The 23,440-nt window shown below is 40.4% G+C and overlaps 1 protein-coding gene across 3 annotated transcripts in view; it reads left to right on the forward strand.

Moving 5' to 3' along the window:
* TNFRSF11B (TNF receptor superfamily member 11b) overlaps positions 1 to 23,440 on the forward strand; it is a 66,832-nt gene that overhangs the window by 37,482 nt on the left and 5,910 nt on the right. The window contains exons 1-2 of one of the 3 annotated variants that reach the window (XM_015856235.2): positions 12,331 to 12,700; positions 21,143 to 21,512. In XM_015856235.2, the coding sequence (XP_015711721.2) occupies positions 21,230 to 21,512 (283 nt within the window). In that variant the 5' untranslated portion in view covers positions 12,331 to 12,700; positions 21,143 to 21,229. Of the gene's footprint in view, positions 1 to 12,330; positions 12,701 to 21,142; positions 21,513 to 23,440 lie in introns of those variants that run through there. The other 2 variants (XM_015856234.3, XM_032442892.2) reach the window with 2 other exon arrangements.

Raw genomic sequence — 23,440 nt, forward strand, 5'->3', positions numbered from 1 at the left:
TTGGTTTCAAGCATGGGAAAGAGAACAAGTACCCAGCTGTGTCCCAGCCCACTTCAGCTTCCAAAGCTGTCTGGAAAACAGTGGTCCCAAACTTGTCTCTTAGATCACCCACTGTCTTTTTACATTATTACCTTCAGTACTGCCAGTATGGACTGCATTTTCACTGCTTTTAGATTATTTATTATGAAACGAGTTCTGCTTGTTGCATGCTTGCTGTTCAGTGCAATACATAAAGCAGAGCAGATTAACATGTAGCAGCCAAAAATATTATTTTTGTATTTTTAATATATTATGAGAACACATTCATCCACAAAACCGTAAGAGGGCAGCATTCTCTCTATCATTTGTATTGTCTCTCTGCTGAAATATTAAGAGAGACTTTCTTTAGCATTCATCTCATAAACCACAGAGATGTGTTATATATAATTCAGAGCCTGGTTTGCTATTCTTTGTAATCAATAGCAATGTTTCTCTTGATTTAAATAGGTGTTGGATGGAGGCTGTAGCTGTTCAAAATGACATCAGGAGGAACTGTCTGCGTGATTTAAATCAGAAGATACTGAAAATAAGCAGTTAGGAAATAATTTTGGTGGTGGTTAACCATTGGAACAAAATACCAAGAATTCTGGTGTATTCTCCATTTCTTGATGTCTTTGAATACAGACTAGATGTCTCTTTGGAAAAAGTGGACAAAAGCTGCTGAGTTCAATACTGAGGTGGCAGGATGGTATTCTGCAAACTCCTTAAAACAGAAATTGATGCTGTATGTATGCAAGCAAGATGAATCACATGCTTTTTTACGCTGTTAATAATTAAGCAGTGGAACAACAATCAGATGAGATGTATTTCACCATGATCTTCTCTATGTACAATCTGTTTTGCATAGCCATCAGATTTGCTAAGCAAAATGATCTGCCTGGCTCTGGAGTTCATTAATGTGGTAGTTCCTTCTAGATGTTTGAAACCAATACGATTGCTTCAGTGCAAAATATTACCACTGTCAATTGATGCAACTGATGTGAACTGAGCAACACTGTTGAAGTAATAATTGATTGATTGGGTTTTCTAAAAACTTTTGTTTGCAAGATTAGAACAGCTTAAAATGGAAGAGACATTTTGAAGAGAGGAAACAGAATTGTTTACTTCTAAATCGGGCCTTCAAAAACCACTCAGGTCACAAGAATCTGCAGCTTTTTAGACAGATGAGTATTTAGACTTCTCACAGTGTCAGTCCAATGTACAGTGGCAAGTGCTAATTAGCATTCTTGCTTGCAATGTCAGCAGACAGGAGTACTTAATGAGCATGGAAACCAAGCTATTCTTTCTATGCTGCTTGACATGGTGACCCAACTCTGACCTCAGAGGGTTTGTGATGAAATTTTATTTTCTTGTTTGTTTACTTCATCTCCTACTGGTGAGGGAAATTCCTCTGGGTCTTTATTCCCTGTTACTTCAGTTATTTTAACCCCCTAAAATGATTCACAGAGTTTACACTGTGAATACCCTTAGGGGAACAAACTGTGGTTCCACAGAAAAGTAATTAGGACAAATGCAATGGTAGGCAAATGTACATGATTCTGTAAGAGTGACATTCCCAAAGTAGCCATCCGCCATGTGAGAGAGCAAAGGCTCTCCAGCAAAGATGACTGCAAAAAAAAAAAAAAGCTATTTAATGAGAAACACATCTACTGTAACATTTAATTTTCATTTTATTCCAGGGATATGGAACTACTTAAAATGGCTTCCCATTCTTTTAGGGGAAAGAGTTTGTGTTTATCTGTGACTTTTAGTTAGGACGATCATAAAGAATGCTAATTTTCTAGTTATGTTTCAAAGACTACCAAAGAATGCAAGCATTTTTTAGCTTGAAACATTTTCGCATTGTTACCATAACAAAGAAAAATGTGAGGTATTATTTAATTTCCCGTAACTTCTGGTATAAAAATAAATTCAATGACAAACAAGCTTTGCCAAGATGGCTGTATATTTTTTTGAGGAATAACATTGCTGATTCAAGCTAGCCCACACTTTACATAGGGTTTGAATTAGCACTTTTTCACTGGATCTTAAGAGCTTTTTCTGTTTTTCAATTTAATGCTGAAGCCTCAGTTCAGAAAGGTACTTCATACCATGAGTAATTTAATCCAAGTCAGAGGGCCTACTCATACACTTGGAGCTGAGCTGGGAAACAGGGTTTAGATACAGTGAAACTTACTGGTGCCTGTGGGACCCCCACGTTATTTGAGTTTCGGTTAAGTTTTGATGCCTAGGTTAATGCCTGCCACTCTTAATCGACATGTGGGATGCTGCTGCTGTGTGCTTGACCATACTATTTATTTGGGGGATATTCAATCAGCCACAGCCTTGTTGTGAGTAGTATAAAACAGAAGTATAATATAGAAATAGTCAAAAGTGGTCCCAAAAGAAATTATATAACATGCTAGCAAAATGGAAAAGGAAGCAGCATTAAGCAACAGCATAGTTTCATGCTTCTTCCTTTTTGGAAGAAAGATGGGGTAAGGTTGGAGAGGAATGAGGGGATATGCTTCAGGGCTGCTTGAAAATGTGGGGACTGATGGAGAGGACAAAACCACTACAGGACAGTGAAAATCCACCGATGAGTATGCAGTGGTCCTTGCCCTGTGTTCTTCTCTGAACAACCAAATTCCTTCTCCTCTCTGGTTGAACTCAGTCCCTACCCAGTGGCAAGGGGAGAAGAGATGGGGAGATAACCATCAATGGCCTTGCTGCTGACAGGGTGGCTGATGAATCTTCTCCATCTTTCTGGACAGAATGCTTGGCTTTTTTGCTTTCTGTGCAGTCCATGGATTTTGACTTATTCTACAGTCAGCCGATTTATTCAACAGGGAACTTATTTTGCTAAATAAGCTACAAAGCAAAACACCAAGGAGCATACTGCAGTGAAACAGAATACAGGCTTTAATTTACACAGTAGTTTTGAATAAATCTTTCCATTCTCACAGTCAGCGCGGTAAATGCCAAAGCCTGTCAGCACCATTTCTTCGTTACCTCCTCAAGGTAATTATATAGCTCTTCTCACTGCATCCAATTCAAAGTATTAATCTGTTAACAATCCCAGCTTATGGCATCTTACCCAAACTTAATAGTAAACATTTTAAAAAAAGTAAAAAATAGACATCAGGCTTGATCTTGCAAGAAGCTCAGATCCCATCTCTGCTCGTTGAGCCAAAATAACTTGGAGATCACTTGAAATGTCTTGCTGGGAGCATAGAGAGAGGTGGTGCCACAGCAGAGATCTGAAGTCAGATCTTTCAAGAGCAGTACACTGGGCCACCCGTCCTTTTGTGGAGAAGTGGCCTTGGAGAACTAATGTGCAGATTCTTCCTTCTCCTTTTACGTCCATGTTCCCAGTCCCCAAACAGCCCCAGGCTCCAGAGGCACGAGTCTGGCCGTTCAATGCAGCAAAACATTTGCTAACAGCCCAAGCCACCCACATGTAAGGCTTATAAATAGTAAATATGCAGCATTTAGTTATGGAACTGTGATGCTTTTCATCTCTGTGTAACTTCATGCTCTGCTTGTGAGCAGGAACAGCGGCCGCTTTGTCCTCAGAGTTGATGAAGTCTATGCAGAAGAGAAACATCCAACATGCGTTTGTACTGAATTTTTACATCTTTCCTTTTATGTTGCTGCCGAAGTGTATCTTCCCTCTGGCTGAATGTGTAAAATCATTTCAGGGGTGGAACGGGTAGAAAAATGAATCCATGTTTCATGAGAAATATGAGGTTAAGGGAGAAGAAAAAGGGATGTCACTGATCATAGTCTATTGCAATCCACACATCATATGATCCCTTTACACTGAAATGAAATGTTCTGATACCAGTTTGGCCCAAAACTGTGTTCTGTGTACCTCAGTGGCATCTCTGGGTTGTAGGTCAGGCCATAATTTGGTCTTTCAGATTGGATAAAGAAAGGCCTTTTGTGTCACTTTGTATCGGATGGGATGGGTTTGGGCTTCCAGAACTGGCACTATCATCTTTGGAAAAATAATAAGTCAGGTTTTTTATCTCTTCATTTTTCTTCTGTTTTTTTTCAAATGGGGCCCCTTCCTGTCCTCCTGCAAGAAAGAGACAAAATTTGCCCTGGTAAACTTACCTACTATAATCCACATAGCTTTAGATGTGAAAATAAAATAAAATAAAATAAAATTCCATTATATTTAGCAAGAGGTATTCAGGCATGTCCTATGGGGGTGTATTTTTTCTCTGCAAAATCTGTCCTAAACAGCCTTTAGAATTTATTCTTTAGTATTTTTTTGTTTTGTTTTGTTTTGTTTTTTAACTACTGTACAGCAAAGAGAGGATTTTGCATTAAATTCTAACAGCTCAAAACGTGTATGAAAAAGTAATCATTTCCTATTAAATGCTAAAGGACTTTTCTCCATGAAGATGCAAGCAAGCCCAACAGAAACTGGTAGTTATGCTGCAGAAGGCTTAGAGAGCTTGGGGGAGGGTGCTCAAGTGCATTAGTATTCACCCCACATTCTTGCCTGCTGTTCCACATGCACTGCTTTGTGCCTCCATAAACTGCTCTGGATGCAGACCAAAATTATTTAAAAGAATTCACAGGGAAAAATAAAAAATAAAAAATAGAGCAGCCATTTCTATGTATTTCCACATTGCTTTCATTTGTATCGACGTTCGCTGTTAGCCTTTTCATAGCGATATGAAAAGATGGCAGAAGCAGAAGGGAAAGGCTTTCTCTGATAAGAAATGCTTTTACATTTTAGGCAGAAGTTCTCACAACAAATCACAGTGCTGTTAGCTTTCCTTGTGCAGCCCACATCAACCATTTAAAGAAGCAGCACTCAATTCTTCAGTAGAGAATTTCAAATCACTATTACTCTTTCTCGTCTGCAAAATCTGCTGAAACACAGGAAGAAGTCTGTTTGTCTCTGCTATGTTGAACCTTTCTGATAGGGCGAACACTGACCTCCCTCCCCTCTTTCCATTTTTCAGTTCTCAAGACTCTTGACTCAGAGCCAGCCCAGGAGCAGACCCAGCCAAGAGCCATGCTCCTGGCTCCTAGATTTCAAATCACAGCTGCAGAAACATGTACAAAACAATCCCATGAAAGATCAAGTGAATAGGATCATCTGCAATACATGGCCTTATCAAACAAGCTATCTTGATTAAGAAAATAAATAAATGTGCCTCTTACTTGCAGGCATGAGGAAGCAGCCTTTGATCTATCATTCACTGACATAAGTATGGCTTGTGGTCCACCACCATGAACTATTGATGTTTGTTTTACTAGTGATATTCTTGAATCCTGATTCAAAAGGAATGTGCTAAGATACTCTGACAGCAGACTGGAAGAATGCTTGAAGATCCCCATACAAAAAGAAGTGTGGAGGTTAGAAAGCTGGGGAGGAGAAGTAAAGGTGAAAGCCCCAAGCACTTCCATCCAAGCTTAATTTTGCTCACTTGTCAGTACTGACTAACAGAAATTAATAACAATAATTAATAGTTGTGTTAGCACAGTGAGTAGACAGCAGGTCATGATACAAATATTAAATCCAGGGAAACTTTGGTGCTGGGAGATGAGGACTGTTCAATGCAATCCACATTGACTTGTAGGTAAAAAATACTTTTCAGGTCACTGATGGTCTAAACAAAAGAAAATCTGTGGTCAAAGGGAACAAAGGAATGTGCTGGAGCATCCAGGGAGGATGTAGCACCATCCACATTAGCTGTAAGGAATCTTCTGAGGAGGCTGAAATTCCTTCCGTCTTCTCTCCCTTGCATTTTTTGGTTTTGAAGCTTCTCTGCCAAGAAAAGGACAAAAGCTTCATTATGCTTGAAGTCTGGCCACAAGCAAAAGTACCTAAAAGGTGCTTTAGACCATTTACTACATGAGCTGTGCTATTTCTGAAGGGACGTGGCAAGCTTTCCGATTGACTTGCCATCTTCCATAAATTGCATATTCCTTTTGTGTTACTTCTCAGAGGTCTCTCCTTTTTACTTGGCTTACACTGTTACAATTCTTATGAAACCAGAAGCTGCAGAGCTTATATCAAAGCAGGAACTACAAATAAATTCTGATAGCTCTTTGGAGGAGGAAACATCGAGTCTTCGTTATTGATTTTCTTCCTTTATTGTGATTCTGTGTGTAGTTATAAGTGGGGTTTTCTGTTGGTGATACTGCACAAATTCCATGGAAGGCAACATACATTCTTATGAAACTTCAAAACTGCTTTGAAAGGCAGCATGTAGAAGGCAAAGAAGGTAGATACATACACATAGATTACATACACTTGAAGAGCTTAATTTATACTAGCCTGGCCTGCTTCCTAGCTATCCATCTCTTGTAGGCAGTAGTTGCTCTTGGAAAGGGTGGATGGACAAGAAGGAGTCTTTGAATTCCATTCAAAAAGGATGATATGTGAGCATAGGACAGAACTGATGAAGACAGAGATGGCCGTGGGAAATCTGACAGACTGAGGGTGGCCTCAGGGACATGGTGGAGGAAACAGAAGCCACACAGGGAGAAGGAAAAGGAACAAAGGTATTTCTGAAAGGTATGACAAACGTATTTCTGAAAAGTGTGGACAGGAAACTTTAACTCATTTCAGTGGGAAAAGGAGAGGCTGATGGAGAAACAGAAAGGAGTATGGTACTGATAGGCCCGTTCATAATTAAGGGAAAACAGAACAGACTGTGTTTGAATTACTGGATTTGTAATGTTATCTACATACCTCACAAGACTGATACACAGATTTTCTGGTATTTGCAGTTGGAAAATTTGACTTTTATACCTAATATTCCATTTCACTGAATGGCTGCACTCTCTCACAGTGCTTTTTCTGTCAAACCTCAATAAAAGTCTTCACCTGAGATTCCAGCTTCCTGTCTTGTATGTACTTCAGATGCCTCAGCACTTCAAGTTCTTGCTACCCTGCAGAGGTTTACTGCCATAATAAGCAACCAAGCTTCAGGGGCAGGGAGCAGCCAATCTCTCATAGATGACAACTGCCTTTATCCACCTTGCTGGTTGGAAGGAAAGAGCATAGCAATCCACAGGTGGTGGAGGCATTTGGATGTAAATGATTCAGGCCATCCATCAAGCCGTACAATTGGATAGTTGGTTCACAGCTGAATGAACCCAGCGTCTAAGAGATTCAGAGCCTGGAGCAAAAATAATCAAACGTCCATGCAAAATTCACTGACGGCCGAGCATGGCATCATTGCTGGCCTGACATCCTTGCGTATGTGGAAAACCAGCAGGAGGGAAAATTAGTGCACCCAAATATACACAATGAAGTCAGACTGAAAGCAATGAAATTACAGCCGCTCCTCATGAGCAAATGGGACCATTTTCCTTAACCAGTGACCTTCAATTACAGAGTAGAAAGCAAATTAGTAGAGACAAAAAAGAAAAACCTGTTAGCCAGAAAATCATACTGGCTAAAGCTTGTCTTGTATCAGTTCCAGTTTCCCTTGCTTTCAGTAAAGTGTGTGTTGTCTCCTTTGGAGCACTGGTGTTAACTGGAAATGTTGATTCAGGGAACAGTGAATTCCTTCTTATCAAATGGTTGGGTGTTATGACCAAGTTTTTCAGAAGGCATTTAAGTTTCTTCTACTTGAAGGGTCTGAATCATTGCATGAAACCTCCTAGTGCCACAGAGATTGAGTTACAAAGATATTAAAGGCCAAAATAGCCACTGCAGGAATGTCTAAATGAAGCTGCCACTTCTCAGTTCATGGCTTTCCAGCATCCCGTTTGCTCATCATTGTTCACCTCTGTGTGGGAGTGACTGTGAAGGAGTCTGGGATGCATGTTTCCAGTGCAGCAGTTTGGTGGCCCTCATTCAGAGTTACAGGGCATACTCTCATCTGCAGCCATCTGGAAGTAATAAGTGTGACCCTACCTCTTTCAGGTTGCTTACAAAGAGTCTAACTCATATGCAACCTGAAAAATTCACAGATCTAGATTAGTGACGTGGTGTGAATCCACTTTGAACGGGAAACTGAGCATGTAATGTTATTTGCAAGCTGAGGGTGACCACAGAGGTAACCAGCACTCTTGAGATTCACAAGCTGGCTTAATTCACTAGATAGGCAAGCCCAGAATGGCAAAAAATAGGTGCCTTCTTTAGTCTGAAGTTGGATGAGATTTTTGTACTTAAATCTTTATGCAACTATAGGTACATTCTGTGACTAATTTTTCAGTTCCTCCATTGCAACATTCAAATCCTATAATGCAAGTCAAAATGTGTTTTGACAGGATGAGATCTACCTTCCTTCTCTGAATACATACTTCGACAAACGAGGTTTTCTTTGGGCATTTTAACAACTCGTATCTAGCTCAGATTTATAAAAGGAGCTAAGATCTCAATGAAAAATAAAGCCAAAAAGGCAGGATCATTTGCAAAGTAAAACAAGCCACAGTTAAAGATAACCACCTAGGGCTTTTTTTTTTTTTTTTTTTTTTTTTTTTTTGACAATATTATGAGCTAAATACCTTTTCCTTTGGTCTATGTTGGCACAGTCTTTTCCCCAGGCTCCTGAGTTATATGAGAGAACACGGATGGCGAAATATCTGCAGGGGTGCTTCACCTACTTTAGCAAGATCTGAAACATGTTTTCCTGTTACCTACATCACTTTATTGTCTGCAGATTATCAGGTTACTCCAAGCCTCCATTTTCCAAGTTTTCCCACGATACTTCAGATCATCAGCTCTTACAATTTAAAGGGAGATTAATTTCTAAGGGACTGCTGTAACAGCATGGTAGAATGCCAATTGTTTCCTTCTTGCAGCTACTAATATGTTTTCTTTCTGAGGCAATCAATCTTCTTGAGATCCCTCTTCCCCTTAGTTTGACAGAAATCTGTTAATGACGAAGCTCTGAGTGTTCTCTAAATGCAATGTGTGGTGAACTCTTGAGTCCCAAGCCTGAAGCCACAGTCTTCCCACTGTTAGTTGCTTGGGCTCAATAAACATCACACTGATATACTAAGATGACTAAGCTATGCAGCCTTCACCTGCCAGCACCAACTCACTGGTTTGGACTTGTGAATTTTTCCAGATAGCAGACTGGCTTAAAGAGCAAAGCCGTTTATAGACCTGGTGATTATAATGATGCATGGGAATAAAAATAGATTTATAACAATCATAACATCCAGGACAGCATTACAAGTAGGGATAAAAAACAGGGAAAGACAAATACGTGTCTGGAAATATGACTACTACTGAATCAATAAGCTGATGTCTTACCAAAAGCACATCATTACAGATTGAAAGCAGAGTGGTATCAGCAACTTTTAGTCTGCCCAATAATAGCAGCCATTTTTCTCCAGCTCTGTGTATGTTACAAGTTGCAGAGAATCATTTATGCTGACCAGGGAGCTGTTTCTGAATCACTGTTAACTAATTATATTTAAAACAAACTACTCATATTCCTGTGATGTGGAACAGACGATTTAATGCCTACAGTCACTATATTAGGCACGTCAGACAAAAGAAAAAATCCTTTTCTTCTTACATCTTGTAAACTATGCTATGGATAATGAATAATAAAAGCCAGTTAAATTTATAGAATAATTCTAGGCTGTGTCCCTTCCCTGCTGTATGGCATATTGTCACAAACATGGTTCTTTCAAACCCTGCCGAGAACAACTTGGTTGTAGCATGGACAAGTGTTTATTACAGGGTTTGCTGCCTCGTCCTATGATTCCGTTCTGTGCAAAATACATCTTAGCTAATTCCCCAAGGCAAAGTGGCGACACTGTAAAGCTCTTGTGAAAACATTCAAACTGCAGTTTAAACCTTGTTAAAGCATAGTTTTTCTCTGGAAAGTGACACTAAAAATGGCATTGTGGGATTCTGTATTTATTGTCTATTTGTGATCTTTAGATCAAACATGCTAAGTACAGCCATATAGTTCCCTTGTATCATTCACAGCCAGCTCCACAGATCCCAGTGGGATTAGAATATTGAAACTTTCATAGTCATGTATTTTACGATGATGGTCTCCTTAGCATCTGATCAGACTTCTTGTCCTCACTGAAACAGGTACGCTTCAACTCCCTTCCATTAAGGTGGATGAGTTCAAGGAAGATTTGTCATATTCTCATACTCTGAATGCAAATGTACAAAAGAAGCAGGCTTGCTGAAGAAGATGCCACTTCTTAATGATAGTCACACTTTAAGCTAAGCTATTTGATTGCCTTTTGAATTTTTTTCAGTTGTTTCACAGCATTAAAAAAAAAAAAAAAAAAAAAAAGGATCTCTAAAAATTTCTTATATGAACAGTATTCCCTATAAACATTAACTGGCAGAAACATAGGCTTATGAGCTGCATTTTTATTTCTCTAGAGATCCAGCTACTGTATATTTATGACGGGCACCAGCAATGAGATGACAAGCCTGACTCAAAGCCCACTGAAACTAGCTTACACTGTTTGATTAACAGTAGGAGCTTGATATGGATTTGCTGCTTTTGCTTCTCTGGTATCTGAGTGGGGAGCAATTTGCATCACCTACCACCCAGGGTCAGACTCTGGTGCTTGGTACTGACAGTCAGAAGACTGTATTGCTGTGTCCCAGCTCTTGATGGCAACATTAATTTGGCTTCAATAACTTCTGTTGATAGAGCTGGTGTAGCATTCTTTGTAATGCTTTGTTGGCCTCTGTGTGGAAAATAATGTACTCAGTACAGCTACTTGCACATGGTCAGTGATGGACATTTAGAAAATGGCCTTCTCTTCACACCTCAAAGAAGACGTCAGGGTATATCCAGACCATCAGCACTGCTGTCTCTTTATCTAGGCAGCATGTCCACTAATATGCCTAACAGTAGATGTCAAAGTACTAGAAGTCTCTGAAAAGGTTACAGGAACAGTTAGAGCATCCATTCAAGTAATGAAGTGGTAACAGCTACCTGACAAATGCCAGCAATACGCCTCCGGGTAGCTGGATTTCCATGTCAATTTTCACATTGCCTCTTAGAAAGAACTCATCACTAATTCAAGTGTCTCAAATTTTTATCATGTTGACGAGTATAATCAGCATCTGTTTCAGTCTCAGGTTGTGCTTGATGGGTGTTCAAACCATTACAGTATAAAGAGAAATGTGCTGGGTGATCCTTGAAGGCTATGGCTTCCTGACTTAGCATAGCTGGATTTTGTATAACAATGCGCAGGCTTTTTCCACCTCCCTCTTGCCAATCCCACACAGCCTCGTGACTCAGAGGGGCAAAACTGCACAATTCAGAGGCAGTGTGGGCCCCAGATTTTAAACGCTTGAGAGAACTGAGGTTTTGGTCTGGCCTACGAAAAAGGGCAGAAAACCATCTGTGAAAATTGGATGCACGACTAGGTTTGGCCTCTACCCCAGGATCCCACAGTGTCTATGGACGATAATCACTTTCTGGGTATCTGCAGGTTAGGAAAATGAATACTTTGTTCAGACCTCTGAGGGGAAATTCATGCCCTGGCTGCATGGCTGGGGGCACCGGCCTAGAGAAGGTCGATGGGTCCGAGCCCCCAGAGCTCCAGGCTGGTACCCAAGGGCCTACCAAGGAAAAGGGATGCAAAATCATCAGTGCTTTATCTACATTGCTTCAGGGAAAAAAAAAATAATGCTCTTTTCTGATTAAAAACACCTCACGGCATGGGGAAGAAGGAAGAAGCATGGAGCCCTTTGCCCAGTGGGCGGCATGGGCACTTGGCCAGGGCAACAGGGCTGCTGCTGGCATTCCCATGTCGGCAGGGAAGGGAAACCAACAGGGTTTATCCTTCCCCTCCACCTCCCCTTTCCCGACCTTTGTTTCCCAGCCAGCCCCGCTCCTGGAAATCCCTGGGCAACCAGGCAGAAAGGAGCCTGCGGGCTTGGTGGGGAATGGCAGCCCTGGGTGAGCTCCAGGCTCTCTGTGGGGGCTGGCTGTGGGGCCGTGGGGCCTGCAGCTCACCCGCTGGCAGTGATTTCTAAACATATCCCCTATAAGCCTGACTGCTGAGACGTCGTCCTGGAAGCGTGTCTCCCCACCAAGCCAGCTGCGTAGGGGAGAGGAGGGGGGGGGAAGACAGACAGACAGACAGAGCCCAATTAAACCCTCCCCTGGCCAGCCCCTGACACTCCCTCCTGCATTTTCCAGTCTGTGGTTACAACGCTCAAAGAGTTCCATTAAATCATCAGATTTTACAGGTTCCTTAAAAAAAAAAAAAAAAAAAAAGGGGGAGAGAGAGAAAAGTTTGGTCATAGTAGGGAATGAGTGATCAAAGCTGAGCCAAAGCTTCCTGTTACACCGGGACTATATATATAGCGTGTCTTTAATGTTGGGGGATGTCAGCAGGCTGCTAGGAGGCTGGAGCGCTGGCTAGCTCTGCCTGATTTCCCAGAGCATTGAGGTTTCTTCCACCAACCACAATGAACAAGTTCCTGTGCTGCACGCTTGTGGTAAGTCCCTTCAGAGAGGTAGATAGGGCTTGAGATGGATTGCAGCTTCAGAGATGAGGCTGAAAAGACACGGAGCTTTTCTGTTGCATTTTTGTTGTTGTTTTGCTTTGTTTTTTGTTTGTTTTTCTTTTGCCTTTTCTCCGTTTTCCTGCTGAACTCTTTTTGTTTGATCACACTGGGCTTTCCTGATGAGGTTTGGAGTGAGATGGACATGTCTCGCGTCAGGAAGAAAGCAGAGATTTTGATCCCTTTCTTAAGGTAGTGGCATGATTTACTTTTGTTTTGCCTCCTTTCTTATTTTCCTCTCACCTTTTCCAAGGCTCCATTGTGCTGTACTAATATAAAATACTGTATGTAGGAATGAGTTTTAGAAACAGCAGTCTGGGACGTTTATATTTGATTTACAGCAGGTCCATCCCTGCCTGTCTGTGTAATCGTTCCTACAGTGACACAAGGCAGTGTCTCAGATACTGGGCTGGCTTTCTTTCCCTGAAAAACCAGTGTGGACTCCAGAAAAAAAAGCCTGTGTGCTTATTTTGGCTAAGAAAATTCAGCTTCATGTGTAAGAAAATGATGAATTGGGAGCTGTGTCTGTAGCTTTTACAGAAAAAAAAAAAAAAAAAGAGAGAAAAAAAAAAGTGTGTTATTAAATCAGGTAAAGCCCCTTATTAAGTAAGTTTTTGTTTATTTGGTGATTTACAAAGATACTTCCAGCTGCAAATTTAGAGATGTTAGCAGTGCAGTAAATCTTTCAAAAGACCATTTAATCTGTTTAGCTGCGTGGAATTTTATATGATGCCAGTTTAATTAAAACCTGCATGCAGCCAGATACTGTGTAGCATCTGCTTGGAGACTACTTAACTTTTGGATAAGAAAACATTTAAATAAAAACATTTTAAAAGTACTGTTTAGAGTAGGACGTCTGCACAATAACTTGTTTCTCGTTTCTCTTGGTGGGTACAGGGACATTAATGTTGTGGTAGAACATTAGAACTGAGTTCCAGTTATTCTGAAAGCTCTTTATAAATGCACCAAGATTTCCAGGATCTGATGAGTAATGCATGTTTATTACTTTCTGTAGGACTTTCTGAAAGAGCTTTTTGAGAAACAAACCAAAGTAATTAATGGTGCAAGAGAAGCAAAAACTGTCATGCTTGTGGTTGGCAAGCTGAAATGCAGGACAACTTTTTTCATCTAAGGCGTAACATTGTGCCTTCTTTGTCTGTGAGGAAGCACAGAAATCTAGTTTGGAAATTTCAGCTTCTTATCTGTGGTTGTCATAAAGCACTCACATCAGCAATTTGGTTCTCCTTAAATGTAATGTGCCTATTCATGTTCTTTCTTAAAGTCATAGTTTTTGGTGACGTTCAGCATAACCTTTGGCAGCGGAGTCTCTGAGCTGAAATGTATCCCAGAGACAGGAGTGCATATCAGAGAGCTTCATCATTCAACTCTTTTCTTTTTTCCTTTTTATTTAAAAGCAATTTCTTTCATGTTAATGTGAAGTTTAAGTGCTGTCGGATGTTCTGTAGCTCTGAGGATAGTTTGAGTACTTGCTGTGTAAGAACACTTGTAGGAGGCACAGCAGCAGTTCAAAGTTGTGTGTGTTTGGCTTACACACTTTGGTTTTGGAGTCACCATCACTGAAAAGGATGGTTTGGACACGATGTACTTTCAACCTTGGCCTCTTTGCTAAAGGTTTCAGCAAGGAGACCTGCTGTCGTAATGCATGCATGTACGTGTTGTTTGTCGGAACACTAAAACAGCTTTCAAATATACAAGCCTTATGAAATAGGCTGAATTGAAAGAAACTCCCCAGAGCTGGATCTTGTTACTTGTCACGTAACTATCTTGACCCTTAAACGTGACCTTTCTCTATTTTGGATCTCTGGGTGCATGTGACATGCTTTTTCTGGCCTGCCTGTTGGGTTTGCTGTGTGTAGGCAGCAGTGGCTTTGCAGCCCGCGAGGGTAGGAGTTATCTTTCTGTCTGACTTTCCTTCTTTCTTTCTGTCTGTCTGCCTGCACGTGTGTTGGTTAAAAATAAAAGCACCAAAGTTACCAGAATAATTTTAAAAGTTGTCAGAACTTAAATTAGACACACTTATCTAATCTAACTTTGCTCCTGTGGTAGTTAACTTTCATACTAGATTTATTATGCTGATGGTCTCCCTGAAGGAAAAACACCTGTTTGCACATAGTATCAGACATAGTGTTTTTCTAGCTAACTGAAACTATTAATTCTGTTCAGTGCAGCCTGTTAGGCATGTCGGTATCATCTCAAGTTTGGGTTAGCTCCAAGTCTTGATGTCATTCCGATGAATTATGTTCAAAATTAGGATAGATATTTCGGTGAGTAGCTGGTTGGTCTCTCCTACTTTCTCCCAACACAATCTTCAGGGGAAGTGCAGCACTCATAAGTGAAGTCACACAGTTCAGTTGAATGTCATTTTCCGATGAAAACTGTTTTCTAAATGAAACAATTATTTAGACCCAAAAATTGCTCTGTGAGTGACAACTAACTGTGTGTCACTGCTAACGTTCCCAGATGAGAGAAAGAAATGAATACAGTGGTTGATATCCACAGTTTTTAATACAGATGGCTCAAAAGAGTCACTAGTATTTCTTAAATAAAACAGTGGCCACCAATCTGCAAATCATTTTCTATTCAAAAGTAGGTCCTGGAACATGCAAAGTGAACAGATTGTTTTGAAACAGCTGGCAGAACGGTGGAACAGCTTTATAAGCAGATCTGAAACCAGCAAAAATAACTCTCTTTTAGCTATTGTTGTGTACCTGGTGCTAAACTGTTCTCTGATGGAAAAATATTTCCCCTGGGCTGTGCTAAGAGAGTCTGCTCACTATGAGCTAAACAGTTATACGTATCTGTCACCCCAAGTAATTTACACTTAGTGGTTGCATGGTCCCCACCCAAAACAGAGGGGTGATGAGGATGAAATATCTCCCAGCAGGCTCTTTTTTCCCTAGAAGAAAAATAAATAAATAAAAATTACAGTGGCTATTTGCAGTAGATGGCCATGGATCAGACCCAACACAAAGTGTCTTCTACTGGATCTACAGAGGTCTTTTCCAGTCTTAATGATCCTATAATTCTATAAGTTACTGGTTAGATGAACCTCTTTAATGCCATTCGATGACATATTTTGTCAGTAGGATTTCCCTGGGGTCCATGCAAGGATGGAGGGCCTCCTGCCCTCGCTTTGTGCCAATACCTTGTGTAAAGAACAAAGTAGGAGAGCTGTGAGGTTTTACTTTCAACCCAGTGCAAACACTAGGAGCAGTCTGACAAATGCCTTGAACAATTATTTATCAAGCTGGAAAGTATGTTTCAGAATCCTTGTGGAATGCAAAACAGAAACAGATTTATCTTTCTCAGAAAATTAAACATTCTCCTTTGGTCTACAACCCCAAACCACAACACCAAGCTATATAATAATATTTTCATATGTTGAAAAACCACTTTCTTTTCCTTCACAAAGCAGTGATTTAAGGGGATGATGCTCAGAAGATTATTGCTTTATGGGCTTTGTCTTCCATCCAGTTCATTTTAATTCAACAAGAAAAGACAAGCAGCTCTTTGCCTTACATTTAAAGATGAAAGAAAAGGGTGTGTACTGTTTTCACGCCCTTTTACAATAGCAATAGTTCTCTTTCAAAAGCCTCTTCCAAGGGCCCAAGTAAATGGACCGCACAGGCCTTTTATGTAAGCATTGACTGTTTTGTGTATGCTGACTAAAGATAGTATGGAAAAATATTGCTTTAGGCCTGATGTATGGACTGACAGAATGAAAGAAATATTGTTTAGCCTTGAGTAACTCATTTTGGCTAAAACATTATTATTAAGTACCAATACATAAACCCAGAGCTATTAGAATGTTTTAAAACATTAGTCCAATTTTGATATCATCCTCTAAGCTAAAGACTCCAAGTTAGTTATCAGCAAGTCCTGCCTTCAGTTGTCTCAGCATGTACTTGCATGACACTGATTTAATCAGGATTGTGTTTTGGTATTTACATTTCATCCCAGCTGCTCACATGAAGATGGCCATCCTAAGAGGTGCTCAAGATTTGCCTTATGGAGATGATTGATGGAGGACTGGGTTTTTCAGGCCTTTCAGAATTGGGCTCGTGGTGCCCAGCTGAAATGATCTTCTCCCAATAGGTTGATAGATGTAGTCAATGATACTAGATATTTTTTTCTGTTGTTTTAGCAATAATTTATTACTGTTTGCACTTTGTACTCGCAGAACAAAATGAAAAAACTGGGGACTGTTTTCTTAAACTGAACCTCGCGTTTCTCCAGCACAGGAAAATCCTTTGCAATCCAGGACGTTCTGAATCAGTCTAACAGTTAATTTGTTCAGATGAAAAAGGTATTGAATGTTGGGATAGAAAGGATATGCTTATGTTTTAGAATTGAAAGAGACTGCCTATGTCTGTTACATCCATCCCTCAGCTCTTTCAGGAAACCGAGTAGCTTTCAGAAATGCATCAAGAGCTATACTTAAACTACTTGGGTTTCTTGCACCTGCTTCTTGGTAAAAGGCTGTTCCTGGACTTCCTCTGACAAGAGAATCCCCTTTTCATTTGCCAACATTATCCTTTAACTGAGAAAATCCTTCTCTTGCCCTGTGTTCACTGTCTGTACTGAATCTATAGGTACCGTTTTAACTTGTCAAGCTAAGAGTTAACTTCTTAATGGCAACACTCTCCATTTCATCTCTTCCGACATTTCTTCTTATCTACATTAGCCTCTCCTAAACAAGAACAAACAGAATTTTATGCAATGTATTGAATGACAAATCCATAATTCTAGCCATGTACAACTTTGATGGACTCCAGCTTCAGTTTCTTAAGAGTTTAAAAGGTAAACTGAGGCCAGACTTCCAGTTTCTCACTTCTTTCAAGCTGGAACATGCCTTTTTCTCCAACTAGTGCAAACAGGTCAGCGACAGCATGATTTTAGGAGAAATCTTGCTTTCATTGCAGCTCTTGGGAAGATTAACAGTTCTGATCACCACATTTACACGTGCTCCAGCAGTGCTGTTTCTTTACAGCAGAGATTCGGGAGTTTAATGCTTATGTGTGCATTTATGTATGAACGTCTAGTTCAATCAGAGGCTTTACATGACTGAGGACTTGGTCTTAGCATGGCTTAGGAGGAGAAACTGCAGGAATGACATAAATACATTTCATTAGCATTTTAAATTGCTCCAGGAACATGTGTCTGAATGGCCTCTCCTGATCATCCTTATTTGCTGTATTTTAGTTTGCACAGCACAGCAGACTTAGAGTGCACAAGGTGGATTTACAAAAATAACCTGGATTGATGAAAGTAAATTCAGAGAGATGGACTCTGGAGACACACCAGATGCACTGTAACTGCATGGTAGCAACCTAAAGTTAGTCCCAAACAACCCCCACTGAATCATGCTTCATGTGGATGTCAGGTGTTCAGCACCATCTGTTCTGCACCACAAATCTGCTATAACAGGTGACTCAGCTTGTTAATGCAAGCACAACTGGGGGGATGTTCTTTAGCATGTCTTACACTAGGGGACTGGATCATTTAGCTAAGTTCCCCTCTGACGTATTCTGTGAGCTGAGGGACAGGAAGCTTTTTGTTCTGTTTGTGCCATGCCACTGCAGTACAACTGTAAAAAATCCTACTTAATTACCTTCCACCACCTTCCCTGCCTTTTTGCAAAACTTCTGAGAAATAGTTTGCCTTCATTTTGGTGCTTGGTTTAGGTTCAAAGATAACTTCTGATTTTCAGGCTGTATATTGAAACCCATAATAGTCACATGTTAGCTGCTCTCTGCTCTCTGTCTGAATAGAAGACAATCTTCTATTATCTAAGCTTTTCCAATGGATCTATAGCAGTTCTATGAGGGAGGATGATATTTTGGATTGGAGTCTCAGGATGCACTTAGTAACATACAAATGGATGTGCTGGGTCTGAGAAAAAAATAATCCAAGAAAAATCCCTAAAATGCCCCATATTCTGCCTATATAAGGGTTGATACATGGAGGAGAAGCAAGAGAAAGATGGAAATACAGTGATATTTTTCCAAAACAGTCTTTGAGACTCATGCAATTTGTGGTTTGGGATTTCTTGATTAAGAGGTGATGTTTGTGTTTATTTGAATGTTCCTCTTTTACTCTGTCCTGCTGAATTTTGCACCCAGCTGCTTTCTGTGTCTTGTGGCAATGACATACATGGGTTATACAGATGTGATTGCAAACATCAAATGATAGCAGTGGTGTGTAATACAGCTCTCTGTTGAAATTGATGTATGAGATGTCTTGGTAAAATACTGAGATACTAATTGCATTTATAGCTTTGGTTTGACTGAAAGATCTTCAGCCAAAATTATTTATGAAATAAAAGAGTTTCTGCATTCATGTGGTTCAGCCTGTGATTGGCAGATTATTGCAGCTATATAATTTGTGTTTCTGGAAAGACAAGTGCAATGTGCTTTTCTATTAAAAATGCAAAGAAAAAAAATGAAATGCAAAGACTGATAATCTTGGTGACACTGACATATTAATCCTATTAGCATGTTTATTTGTTACACTCATTTAGATTAATAGTATTTAGCTTGGCAGCTATTTGCACTTCCAGCATTAAAGGTTAGCAAAGTCTTACACATTGTTCATGTATGTTTTTGTTCCTCTCAGTCTGGACCTTTAAAGCGAAATAATTTAGTAACTTATCTGTATACTATAATGAAAACTTGAATCAATTCTTCTTTGCAGCTGTGTTGAATTGACTTGCTTCACATGGCAGTGGGCTCTTCAGGAAGGGAGTACCACCATTTTCCCCCCAAAAATGCCACGCTCTTACATCTTGAGTAATGAAATTGAATTATTTTAACCTAGAAAGTGTCCTCTGTAGCTAATCCTCTCACTTGCCTCTTACCTATGATTTCCAATGTAAACTGCCAAGTAAGAAAAATAGACATTGTCATTCCTACTCCTGCCTGTTACAGAGGCAGTTGATCGGCATTGAAATGGTCCATCTAACCACTCAATGCCTGAAAATGTGTGAGCAAAAGCAGAAGAGGCATGACTTGCTTTTCTGCTTGCAGTCTCTGATCATTTTCACAGTGTCAGATCTTCATCTGTGTTTGGTACTGTCTTGGCTTTCCATGCATATCTGCACAAAATATGGGTTTACTCTTGTCTTTGTGGTGCATCGTATTGCAGACAGTTGTGCTCTGCAAATGGAGTGCCTTGGACTCTGGGATGTAGTATCTACTGCAGAATAATAGCCATTGAATTAAAACTGGCTATTCGCATCAACAATTGATGTGTTTATCAAGACTTCCTTATTACTAGCGTAATAGACGCAGATTTACCAAGGGTGGGTGCATTTTTCATAGATGGAAAGCCATTCACATTCAAAAAATGTGCTGCACCCTCTTGTTAAACAGATTGCATGAAACAGATCTAGTCATTTAAGAAAAATGAGCTATAGGTAATCAGTAAACTTCAATGAGCAGTAAGGAATTTCTTACAATGAAAAAGGCTCTACACTGAAAGTGCCAGAAGAAAAGTGTATTCTACAAGTGTAAAGGAAAAACCAACAAACAGAAGAGATAAGTTACGGGGCTTAGTTAAGAGTGGCCAGAGGCGATGGAGAAAATCCATGCTATGCACATTTCATTGTTTAGCCCATCTAGGTACAGCTGTGTAACAAGTGGATTCAAAGACAGCACAAGAATGCAGTTAAAAATATTTTAAATTCCTAGTTTAGGCCCCTAGTGTTTCTTGGTGCAAATTCAGTGACTCTTGTTAGTGCAAGTCATTGTCCTTTCCAGCCTTGATAAGAATGTTGTGTTAAGAAGTGCTGTTCTGTGGCAGAAATGAGGGCCTTACTTGAAACCCCTTTAGGAAATTTAGAATCCCAATGAATACAAAGAGTCAATTCCACGTACACTTTGAGGATTCTGCATTGGAAAAGAGGAAAATACATTCTTGAAATTGAATTTGCGACTCTATGCTAACTCACTAGGCCAAAAATTGCAGTAAAGACCATCAAAGCTGGATCTTTAATATGAAGATACCTAGGAAAGATTTTTAATTCAGAGCTAGTTTCATTCAGAGCTAACATGATTCTAAAGCCTTTGTCTGAAGCTACCTCAACCTACTGACAGGGACTGCCATGTTGTGCCCCCAGAGCTGCTACATTTCAGTTCAAGATTAAATGGAAGGCAAATAAAGTCACTTACATTGTTCTAGCGAGGTACCACCTTTTAAAGGTATTTGTGCTACTGGTGCAGTATGTGTCAGATTTGTTTGCTCAGATACTTGCTATTTCTTTTGTCTTTGGAGTGACTGATACTCAAGAACACCAGAATGCATAATCCCCACCTTGCTGTGCATGGAATATGGTGCTAATGGAGCTGACAGGCCAGGTCTGCAGGTGCCAAGAGGCAAAAGGTCATTACCCAGTGATATTAAAAGGATACAAGTGAGAGAGGAATGGCTCAGTAAGATCTTAAATTTTTCCCATTCTAAAACAGATGTGGGAGAGACCAGAAGCTGGTTTAACACAAATGTATTTTTGAAGATAGTGTTATAGTTAGGCTCATGAACTCATCAAAGTGAAAGTTTGTATGTGGCTGTGGTGCTCACTGAACTGAAGCAAGCAATGTTTTCTTTTCCTGTGGCTAGCTCTTGGACATCTCTGTCAAGTGGAGCATCCAGGACATCTCTCCCCCCAAGTATCTCCATTATGACCCAGGGACATCTCGTCAGGTGATGTGCAACCAGTGCCCTCCTGGGAGCTATGTAAAGGAGCACTGTACAGCTGACAGCCAAACGGTGTGTGCCCCATGCCCAGATCAGTACTATGCCGAAGACTGGAACAGCAACGACGAGTGCCAGTACTGCAGTGCTGTTTGCAAAGAGCTGCAGTACGTCAAGCAGGAGTGCACAAGCACACAGGACCGTGTCTGCGAGTGCGTTGAAGGTCGCTACTTGGAGCTGGAGTTTTGCTTGAAGCACACGGAATGCCCTCCTGGGTTTGGCGTTGCACAGCCAGGTACGTGCTACTTGTCAGGAAGCATGGAGTTAATTAGTGCTCTGTGGTACGTTGGAGCTCATGGTGCCTACAGGATTAGGAAACAAGCTTGTCCAGATGAAGTTACAGGACAGTAAATTGTAAAGGCAATTGAACCCTCTCCTAGGCTGCCTCATTTGAACTGTAGCCAAAGGAATGTTTCTCAGTGGAATACCCCGCTTCTCTAACTTAATGGCAGCAGCAAATGTAGCAAATTGCACTCTAATGAGAAACATGATGGATTGCCTCTTTTAAAGGAACATTATCTGTAATGTAGTATTTGTGTGTGTGATAAATAATAATGTTTTCCATTGTGAAATTTGCTGTTTCAAGCAACTGCGTATCTTAACAAACGCCAGGACCGCTAAGTGTTTGACACCAACTGTATAATTATAACAATATTAATATAGCTCTAGCAGCACAGCAATATATGATAATAATTAATTACCAGCATCCTAAGTGGAACTCTTAGGGAAACTGTTACAATTATCATACAAACAACCTTTTTTTTGTCAAGCAGACTGGCACCATACGGTATGTCTGGTGAGGATAGAGGGTGAAGCAGCGCTTTCCAGTGTAGTCTTCATTTGAGACAGCATGAATTGTTAAACCAGTAATAAGCTCTTCTCTCTAAACAAAATACATTATTTATCATTTGGCAAGTGTCACGGCCCACCTTAGCTCCAATATTTAATACAGCCCGAAAGAGTTGTATACTGTCATTGTACTGGAGACTGGTAACTGCCCAGAGATGAGCACTGAGGAAGGTAATAAGGAAAAATCAAAGCATCTCCTATAAAATCCTGTAGGCAGCCAGTCTCCAGCACTACAGAGTGACTGCCCTAGTTGTTATGTATACAAAGTGAGAAACACAGGGACTGGCTGTAAATTAGAGACATGCTGAATGATAGCTCAGGAGTCCTCTCTAGTTATGAACATTACACTAGAGAACAAGTGTGATGTAAGGAGCAGTGTTACTGATCACTGTTCCCTGAGTAATTGGCTGAGCTCTCTACCTTCATCCCACATCTGCTTTTGCCACCGTTAGGCATTTCTATGTAGTTCCACTTGCAGCGACCACATTTCCATATTACAACCCTAGATCCTTACATCTCATGGCCTGGGTTAATGAAGTTCCATTGCACTTCATCAGCAAGTCAAAAGGGAACACAAAACTTTCAGAAAGCCCACCCAGGAGACAAAGAAAGAGACAAGCCTGCAAACACAGTGAAACCATAGTGGACAGATTAGAATCCCTCAGTTTGTAATGAAACAAACTTTATAAGATAAATTGTTGAATCATGTAATTTATTGGAAAGTCGGCTTCTAAAAGCCCATCAGAATGAGCAAGCTAAACCTAAGCAAACCTCAAACAAGGAATGAAAACACTATAAAAATTAATTGTGTCCTCCTGTGTCAATAGTCAGGTTTTGAGATGAGGCATCGGCTAGGAATTTAGTAAGCATGGACCACATTTTCTTCCCACTTTCTGCTACATGATACTGCTGAACTTTGTACTGATGTAAATTCAGATGAAAGGAAATCTGATTGCAGAAGAATACACTCCCACTGCTGCACAGGCTGATGGTGTGGTTCAGAGCCTAGCTCAGAACGTAACGAATTAGAAATGAAATCCGAATGTTGCCCTGCTGACAGCAGCAACATTGGGAAGATACTTTGTTAGTCTCCATTTCTGCATGTGCATTAAGGCTTTGTTCCTTGCGACTGCAGTCATAGCATCATAACATAGTATCATAGTCTCGTGAGGGTTGGAAGGGACCTTAGAGATCATCGAGTCCAACCCCTGGGATTTGAGCCTCCTGTGTAGCAGAGTGGCACTTCTACCACTTGCTCCACCCTGTGTGTGGCAGGGATTTCCAAAGCAATCCTCTGGGAATCAGGACTTCTGC

The sequence above is a fragment of the Coturnix japonica genome, chromosome 2, assembly GCF_054131305.1.
Source record: "Coturnix japonica strain WE chromosome 2, WE-NBRP24, whole genome shotgun sequence".
Lineage (NCBI taxonomy): Eukaryota > Metazoa > Chordata > Aves > Galliformes > Phasianidae > Coturnix > Coturnix japonica.